The sequence below is a fragment of the Bos mutus genome, chromosome 5 (assembly GCF_027580195.1).
Source record: "Bos mutus isolate GX-2022 chromosome 5, NWIPB_WYAK_1.1, whole genome shotgun sequence".
NCBI lineage: Eukaryota > Metazoa > Chordata > Mammalia > Artiodactyla > Bovidae > Bos > Bos mutus.
The window spans coordinates 6606630-6616195 of record NC_091621.1 but is presented as its reverse complement, the minus strand read 5'-3'; the positions used below and the strand labels follow the sequence as shown (position 1 = coordinate 6616195).

Below are 9566 nucleotides of genomic sequence, written 5' to 3'. Positions count from 1 at the left end.
TAGGCATATGAAAGAAACTGAAAATAAGATGAGGAAAACGAAATTTTAGGAAATTTGGTCTACACTATGTGTATTCCCTCTTTGATACCTTAAGAGTGTGAGGTAGGGATCTATATTGCTTTAAAATTTCTTTGGAAGGAATGATGCTAAAGCTGAAACTCCAGTACTTTGGCCACCTCATGCGAAGAGTTGACTCATTGGAAAAGACTCTGATGCTGGGAAGGATTGGGGGCAGGAGGAGAAGGGGACGACAGAGGATGAGATGGCTGGATGGCATCACTTACTCGATGGACGTGAGTCTGAGTGAACTCTGGGAGTTGGTGATGGACAGGGAGGCCTGGCGTGCTGCGATTCACGGGGTCGCAAAGAGTCGGACACGACTGAGCGACTGAACTGAACTGAACTGAATTGCCCCCCACCTCCCACCACCCCAGCCCCACCTCTCCCCAGCCCCCCCGCCTCCCCGGCCCAAGACTTTGAGTGTGATTCTTTATAGGACCAGATCACAAGGCAGCCCGGACTTAAAAGGGTTACTTATGACTGCATTCAGAGGAAGTATGGTATAGTGGTTAGGGGTTGGTGCTCTGTAATCAGAAGTTGTGCCTTTGAATCCTGGCCCTACTTCTTCTCTGCTGTGGGCCCACGAGAAAATTACTTTTCTGTACCTCATTTCTCCATTCACTAAAAGGAGAAAACAGTACCCACTTCACTGGATTGTTGGGAGAATCATGAGTTAACATATAAGGCAAGGAGGACAGTGCTTGTCAATTAAACACCCTCAAACGTCTGACAACAATAAAACAGAAATCTATTCATAACCTCCCATCTGCTTAAATATTAACTTTCGCGGCTCACCGTTCCTAAACTTCTTGGCATGGCACTCTCCAAATCTGATCTGCCCTATTTGTCTTAGCAAGCTTAGCTCCGGTCTTCCTCCAGAGTCAGCTACAGCGGGCACGCGGCGCTCGCAGACGCTCGTTCGTGGTCCAGATTCCCTCCTGCCCTCAGACCGGCTCCCCCTACCCCCCCACGCCCGATCACCCCCGCCCGCCTTCCCTACCCCTCATTACCCCGCCCGGGTCGCCCCATGCCCCCGCCTTCGTGGGCATTCTCGCCGCCCTCGCGGCGCCTGGGCACGCATGTCACGCCCTCTGCGGAGACCAACTCTCCTCTCCTCTCGCCCCGCTCCCGGCACTTCAAAACCTCTAAGCGAGCTTTTCTCTTGCTGTGCTGTCATTGTTTAAAGGGTCCGACTCGCTTGCACATCCTAGATGCTCAGTTAAAGTGACCGTAAAGGGAAACGGTCTATCTTCTCCTGCAAACACAAAACTGCAGGTACTGGGTGGGGAGGGGAGACTGGTCAGCAGTAAATTTCCTTCCATCCTAAAATCCGTTGCCCCTGGTGCCCAGACCAGACACGTCGCCCGGGGATAGGGGCGGTAGTGCCTTCCAGTACTTCGCCCCCCACCCTGCCCCGCCCCGCCCCGCTCCGCTCCTTCCAGCCTTGCCCTGGACCCCCGAGGTCACGTGACCATCATCCCCCACCTTGGGGTACCGTCCCCCGCCCCAAGCGCACAGCTGGAGGCCGGTCCCCGCCCTCCCCCGGGAGCAGCGGCGCCGGAGCGGGCGCAGTGCATTGTGGGCAGAGGGGCGGGGGTTGGGAAGATGGCGGCTCCCAGCCTCCTCAACTGGAGGCGGGTTTCTTCCTTCACGGGGCCGGTCCCCCGCGCCCGGCACGGACACCGAGCGGTGGCCATCCGGGAGCTGATGATCATCTTTGGAGGAGGCAACGAGGGCATCGCGGATGAGCTGCACGTCTACAACACCGGTAGGCGCGGCGACGGTTCTTCGGCCCCTCCTGCGGGAGCCGCGGAGGGGGAGGGGAGACGAGGCGGCGGCCGCGGCCCTGACAGCTGTCACCGCCGGGTCACTGCCGTCTCCGACCGGCGGCAAGGAGTGCGGCTCGGCCGGGTGGCCCAGCTCCCGCAGCGTCCCGGGCCGTAGCTCCGTTTCCCCGGGTTTCCCTCGGGCGAAACCGGCCCCGGAGCGGGGCGCGCCGGCCCTCTGGCAGACGGTCGTGGACACCCCCCTCCCGGCCCGCGCCAACGCTGCTGGCGGACGTAGGCGAGAGAGACAGTTTCCACCCGCCTGGGCCTCTTGCCGAAGTCTCGCCCACTCCGGTGCCCCGAGATCCCTCCCTGTCAAAACCCAACTCCAAACCAGCGCTCCTCGGGGCCTTCCCTGTCTTTGCTTTCCTTCCTTCGTGGGAAGAGAATATAGGGGAAATGAGGAGGGAAAAGGAAAGGCCATTTGGTACTTTCACCCCTAGTTGAGCCCCGTATCTGGCAGGTGGCAGTCAAGATATTTACCCCGTTCTCAGCGCTCTTAACTGGCGGGGAAGTGGTTCGTGGGTGAGACCGGCGCCTGGGTCTGCGCAGTTTGGTGTGTGTGCCCAAGCTCAGCCGTTTGGCGCTCGGCGATCTGGGAGGGCCGTCGGCTTCAGCACCGCTGCGGATGAGAAATGCCTCGGGCCGCGGAGGCCCTTGCCCTTGAGTACCTCTGTGGAATATACGGGAGGTTGGAATTTCATTTTTTTCCCACTTGTAAATGCGCCAACTGTCATAAGAAAGCTGTTTTCTTGGTGTAACGTTAATTGATGAGTTTCAGGTCAACGTCGCGGTCCGTAACTTTTCTCTGGCCGAATAGCTTAACTGTAGCGGTCATTTAGAAATGAATAAAATGGAGTAGGAGAAATTTTTTATTTTCTCACCTTCTCCTCCTTCTGGCACCCCAGCCTAAAAAGTTAGAAAGTTAATCGGTACTTCGGTAGAATGTGAAAATCTTGGCTTTGAAGTTAAGTTAGACCCAGTTTGAATTTTGCTCTGCCAGTTGCTTAGGATCCGCGCTAAAGTTAACCGAAGTGTCAGATTTTTCACTTGTAAAATGGAGAGGATGATACTCCCCAGGTAGGGTTTTTGTTGAGAAATTAAATGATATATAGATCAAGGTTTTTCAGCAGCATGTCTATTGACATTTGAACTGGGTAATTTTTGGTTTTAGGGGGCTTTACTGTGCATTGGGCTTCCCTGGTGGCTCAGAAGGTAAAGAATTGGCCTGCAATGCGGAGACCTGGGTTCAGTCACTGGGTTGAGAAGGTCCCCTGGAGGAGGGCATGGCAACCCACTCCAATATTCTTGCCTGGAGAATCCCCATGCACAGAGGAGCCTGGCGGGCTACAGTCCATGGCGTCGCAGAGTCAGACACGACTGAGCGACTAAGCACACGGGTACTGTGCACTGTAAGATGTTTGGCAGTCCCAGTCCTACCCACTAGCTGCTAGTAGGACTCCCGCCGTCCACTTATGACAGCTAAACATTTTTTATTTGTCTCTGACCGGGCAAAATCATTTCCAATTAAGAACCACTGATATAAACGATCCTTATAAAAGTACATACTCATAGTTTATGATAACTTTATTATAATTGGTTTTCATTTTATTTTGGCTACTAGTTACAAATCAGTGGTTCCTACCAGCTGTTAGAGGAGACATCCCTCCAGGTTGCGCTGCCCATGGATTTGTCTGTGATGGTACCAGAATATTAGTATTTGGGGGAATGGTTGAATATGGAAGATACAGCAATGAGTTATATGAGTTACAAGTAAGTGTATTTCAAATTTATTATCTCAGACTGAAATGTTAATAATGATATTGCTCTTAATTCTTTGAAAGATTGCAAAATATTTCATTAACATGCTGAAGGTAAGTGTGAGCTCCACATTTTATAGCTTCGAGGAAAACGTTTCCACTTCACTAAAAAGCCAAAGTTTCTAATGTAATTCTTTTTCCAATACCCAGTGCAACATTTGTAACATTAAGATATCTGTTACTTAGCATCAGTTGTACAAGTTATATTTGGGCTTTTGTATCTTAGTGCAGTCTTTCTTAAGCTTTAACCTGCAACAGAAGCAGGAGGCGGGTTTGTGAAAACAGATTGCTGAGCCCCGCCCTCAGAATTTCTAAATCAGTATTGTCTACAGAGAATTTGCATTCCTACTAAATTCACACCTGCTGCTGCTGATCCCCAGACCACACCTTTTGGAAAACTTCTGCCTTAGTTATAAAAATTGTTCCTCTAACACTAATAATCCCCGCCCCCCCCCCCACCCCCCACCCCTCGCCCCAGCAATGCATACAAAAGAGTAACAGTTTCAGATAGCCTTCCAAATTTGACTCTCCAATGAACCGGACTCAGAGCCCACTGTGACAGCCCTGACTAATTTTTATTCCTAAACTGTGCTTGTATTCCCAAGGCTGTGATCATGAGGGTGTTTGGTAGTTGGCAGATGTAGATGGATTATGCCTGTTTATAAGCAGTTCATTTCAAAAAATGTAAATCCATGACTAGAGAGTAAGTTTTGGAGTTTGGTTTGTTAAATGATCTTTACATTGGACTTCCCTAGCAGGCCAGTGGTTAAGACTGCATTTCCACTGCAGAGAGCACAGGTTCTATCCCTGGTTGGGGAACTAAGATCCCACATGCCCTGTGGTGTGACCAAGAAAAAAAAGTTGTTTTATATGATCTTTATGTTTATTTAAAGATTAAAATATATACCATTCATGGATTAACTAATTTCAAAAGGTGAGAGTACATAAATTGCATGTAATCTTAAAGTTGTAAATAATTTTGAATACCTCATTTGGAAAATACTGGGTTGGCCAAAAGTTTGTTTGAGTTTCCCCATGATGTGTTGCTGAAAAACTCTAACAAACTTTTGGCTAACCCAATTTTTATGATTACTAGTGTTAATGATTATTAGCTTAGTTTGCCATGTGGAAAGCTGTGAATATGGAAGACTAGACTGATTTTCTGTTGGAACACTCATTTTAATTTCAGAATTTATTTGGTTATTTGTCATTTGTCCCCGAAGTAGTTTATTGAAGCCTTCTGATTGGATTCAGATTAAAATGTATTGGTATGATATTTTAGTATTTTAACAGGAATGTTTCGTGATTTTGTCTGAGTGTATCTATGCTCTTTTTTTAGGCAAGTCGTTGGTTATGGAAAAAAGTGAAACCCCATCCCCCTTCTTCTGGTTTACCTCCTTGTCCTCGACTGGGACATAGCTTCTCTTTATATGGTAACAAATGCTATTTGTTTGGTGGCCTGGCAAATGAAAGTGAAGATTCAAACAATAATGTTCCCAGGTATGCCAACACTTTTTCAGATCGAATGTTTATTTTATGATTTAGATTAAGAACATGTAATTTCTTCCGTCTTTAATTATTAAAAGCAATGAAGCTTATCCCTTTGCATTTGAACCTAACAGTGAACAAATTTGTGTCCATTTGTGATTTTTCCTTAGTCCCTGGAGTATATCACTTTTCAAAACTGTGCCTTTTTTAATCAAATCATCTTACTAAATTGGTATTAATATAACTGCTTGTGGCAGTTATATTGTATATGTTGAGCCATAATGTGTTTTAGTTGTTGTAAGTGATAATGAAAAGTAACAAATGGTTGTTTACAAATTATATTTCTCTGGGAATTTGGTGACAAAAATCTGAATATCAAATGAAGGCCATCATTTCCACTTTTCACATAGGGAGCTGTTAAGAGTGGTTCACACAAGCAAATACCTTTAGAACCAATCCTCTTCTTTTTTCGAACAGAATTAATCACTGCCTCTTTTCTTTTTGCATAATGTTTTGATCACATGGTCATTATAGCATTCAGGATTTGGAGGTTTAGAGTCCACAAGGCTGTTTTCTGATTCACTGCTTACCATGTATGTGTCCTTTAGTGGAAGTAATCTAAGCCTGTTTTCCTTCACTGTGAATGGGAGTGATTAAATCCAGTGTCATTGTGGTTGCTAAATAAGATCATTGGCATAATTTTCAAAGCACTTTCAAGTTGCCATCAGCAATATCAGTAGTTGTCATCACCATTATTAATGTGTCTTTTTATCTACATTAGATTGATTTTAGAGCCTTACCTTTTTTTCCCTACAAACTTAAAAAAAATAACATATGCTAAAACTACGTAGAAAATTTGGAAACTAGAGAAAAAGAGGAAGAAAAAATGTATCCCCCACACTAATCCAGATACTTTTAGTACATATCTTTTTTCATTTCTCCATTAAGCAGATTTATTTTGAGATACTGACTTGTGAAATTCAAGGAATCAGACAATGTAGAAAGTTCTTTTTCGCAGGATCCCTATTCCCCAACATAGGAAGAAACACATAATTCAATTTGATGTGTATGTTTTGGGACCTTTTTCATATAACACATTGTATTAGTCAGTTTTTGACGTGTTAAGGGTAAGCTTCTCAAGTTTATGCTGCTTGAGAGAATAACTAGATACATGTGATGCTTTTTAAAGCCTTGATTAAAGCCAGCACATTCATTTCTGTTGACATTCCATTGTTCAAAGCAAGCTCTAAGGCCAAGACCTGAGTGGGTGATGCAAGGATACATGTTTTGCTTTCTGGGAGAAGGGACTTGGGAGTATTAATCTGATTCTACTCTTTTTTTTTTTTTTAATAAAGTGAGAGCTTTCCTTTTGCTTTATGACTTTGAGTGTTTACTTGTTTGGGTTTTTTTGTTTTTTTTTTTTACCTTTAATAATATATGTTTGGGTGAACTCCGGGAGTTGGTGATGGACAGGGAGGCCTGACGTGCTGTGATTCATGGGGTCGCAAAGAGTCGGACACGACTGAGCCACTGAACTGAACTGAACGGAATATATGTTTACATGGCAGTAGATATGGATTGGCCTCTTATTAACAGTGGAAAAGTAGTCTGAGTTATGCAAATTATCTAACCATTCCCCTACAGATGGACACTTAAATATTTCCATTTTGCTATTATAGTTTTTGCATAATGTGAAATTTTTTGTAGGATTGATATTTATGAATGGAATTGGGAAGGAGATGGTGGTGATCAAAGGATACATTTTAACTTTGTTCAGTTCAGTTCAGTTCAGTTGCCAGTCCTGTCTGACTCTCTGTGACCCCATGAACCACAGCACGCCAGGCCTCCTTGTCCATCACCAACTCCCGGAGTTTACCCAAACTCATGTCCATCGAGTTGGTGATGCCATCCAACCATCTCATCTTCTGTTGTCCGCTTCTCCTCCTGCCTTCAATCTTTTCCAACATCGGGTCTTTTCAAATGAGTCAGCTCTTTGTATCAGGTGGCCAAAATATTGGAGTTTCAGCTTCAACATCATTCCTTCCAATGAACATGCAGGACTGATTTCCTTTAGGAAGGACTGGTTGGATCCCCTTGCAGTCCAAGGGACTCTCAAGAGTCTTCTCCAACACCACAGTTCAACAGCATCAGTTCTCTGCACTCAGCTTTCTTTATAGTCCAACTCTCACATCCATACATGACCACTGGAAAAACCATAGCCTTGACTAGACAGACCTTTGTTGACAAAGTAATGTCTCTGCTTTTGAATATGCTGTCTAAGTTGGTCATAACTTTCCTTCTAAGGAGTAAGCGTCTTTTAATTTCATGGCTGCAGTCACCATCTGCAGTGATTTTGGAGCCCCCAAAAATAAAGTCAGCCACTGTTTCCCCATCTATTTGCCATGAAGTGATGGGACCAGATGCCATGATCTTCGTTTTCTGAATGTTGAGCTTTAAGCCAACTTTTTCACTCTCCTCTTTCACTTTCATCAAGAGCCTCTTTAGTTCTTCTTCACTTTCTGCCATAAGGGTGGTGTCATCTGCGTATCTGAGTTTTTGATATTTCTCCCGGCAATCTTGATTCCAGCTTGTGCTTCATCCAGCCCAGCGTTTCTCTTGATGTACTCTGCATAGAAGTTAAATAAGTAGGGTGACAATATACAGCCTTGACGTACTCTTTTTCCTATTTGGAACCAGTCTGTTGTTCCATGTCCAGTTCCAACTGTTGCTTCCTGACCTGCGTACAGATTTCTCAAGAGGCAGGTCAGGTGGCCTGGTATGTCCATCGCTTGAAGAATTTTCCACAGTTTGTTGTGATCCACAGTCAAAGGCTTTGGCATAGTCAATAAAGCAGAAATAGATGCTTTTCTGGAACTCTGTTGCTTTTTCAATGATCCAGCGGATGTTGGCAATTTGATCTCTGGTTCCTCTGCCTTTTCTAAAACCAGCTTGAACATCTGAAAGTTCACAGTTCATGTATTGTTGAAGCCTGGCTTGGAGAATTTTGAGCATTAACTTACTAGCATATGATATGAATGCAATTGTGCAGTAGTTTGAGCATTCTTTGGCATTGCCTTTCTTTGGAATTGGAATGAAAACTGATCTTTTTCAGTCCTGTGGCCACTGCTGAATTTTCCAAATTTGCTGGCATATTGAGTGCAGCACTTTCACAGCATCATCTTTTAGGATTTGAAATAGCTCAACTGGAATTCCATCACCTCCACTAGCTTTGTTCGTAGTGATGCTTCCTAAGGCCCACTTGACCTCACATTCCAGGATGTCTGGCTCTAGGTGAGTGATCACACCTTCGTGATTATCTGGGTCATGAAGATCTTTTTTGTATAGTTCTTTTGTGTATTTTTGCCTCCTCTTCTTAATATCTTCTGCTTCTTTTAGGTCCATATGATTTCTGTTCTTTATTGAGCCCATCTTTGCATGAAATGTTCCCTTGGTATCTCTAATTTTCTTGAAGAGATCTCTCAGTTCAGTTCAGTTCAGTCGCTCAATCGTGTCTGACTCTTTGCGACCCCATGAATCGCAGCACGCCAGGCCTCCCTGTCCATCACCAACTCCCAGAGTTCACTCAGACTCACGTCCATCGAGTCAGTCATGCCATCCAGCCATCTCATCATCTGTTGTCCCCTTTTCCTCCTGCCCCCAATCCCTCCCAGCATCAGAGTCTTTTCCAATGAGTCAACTCTTCGCATGAGGTGGCCAAAGTACTGGAGTTTCAGCTTTAGCATCATTCCTTCCAAAAAAATCCCAGGGCTGATCTCCTTCAGAATGGACTGGTTGGATCTCCTTGCAGTCCAAGGGACTCTCAAGAGTCTTCTCCAACACCACAGTTCAAAAGCATCAATTCTTCAGCGCTCAGCCTTCTTCACAGTCCAACTCTCACATCCGTACATGACCACAGGAAAAACCATAGCCTTGACTAGACCAAACTTTGTTGGCAAAGTAATGTCTCTGCTTTTGAATATGCTATCTGGGTTGGTCATAACTTTCCTTCCAAGGAGTTAGCGTCTTTTAATTTCATGGCTGCAGTCGCCATCTCCAGTGATTTAGCATGTATCAAATGTTTTTTCCTTTTTATTGTTGAATAATACTCCATTGTACTGATATGTCAGATTTTATTTATCTGTCATCAGTTGATAGACATTTGGATTGTTTCCAATTCGGGGCTCATATAATAATGCTGTTATCATTTGCCTACAAGTCTTTCTATGGATATGTACTCATTGCTCTTGATTAGATACCTAGTAATAGAACTGATGAGGCATGTGGGAAATTTATATTTAACTTTTAAGCACTACTGGACTGTTTTCCAGTGACTACCATTTTACCTTCCCACCAGCAGTGTATAAGGGTTTCA

General features: G+C 44.7%; 1 protein-coding gene across 1 annotated transcript in view; it reads left to right on the top strand.

Moving 5' to 3' along the window:
- Positions 1 to 1651: 1651 nt before the first annotated feature.
- The window catches only part of HCFC2 (host cell factor C2), a 50111-nt gene continuing 42196 nt past the window's right edge, over positions 1652 to 9566 (top strand). Inside the window, exons 1-3 of the mRNA XM_070370244.1 lie at positions 1652 to 1828; positions 3511 to 3659; positions 5046 to 5206. Coding sequence (XP_070226345.1) covers positions 1666 to 1828; positions 3511 to 3659; positions 5046 to 5206 — 473 coding nt within the window. The 5' untranslated portion in view covers positions 1652 to 1665. The remainder of the gene's footprint in view (positions 1829 to 3510; positions 3660 to 5045; positions 5207 to 9566) is intronic.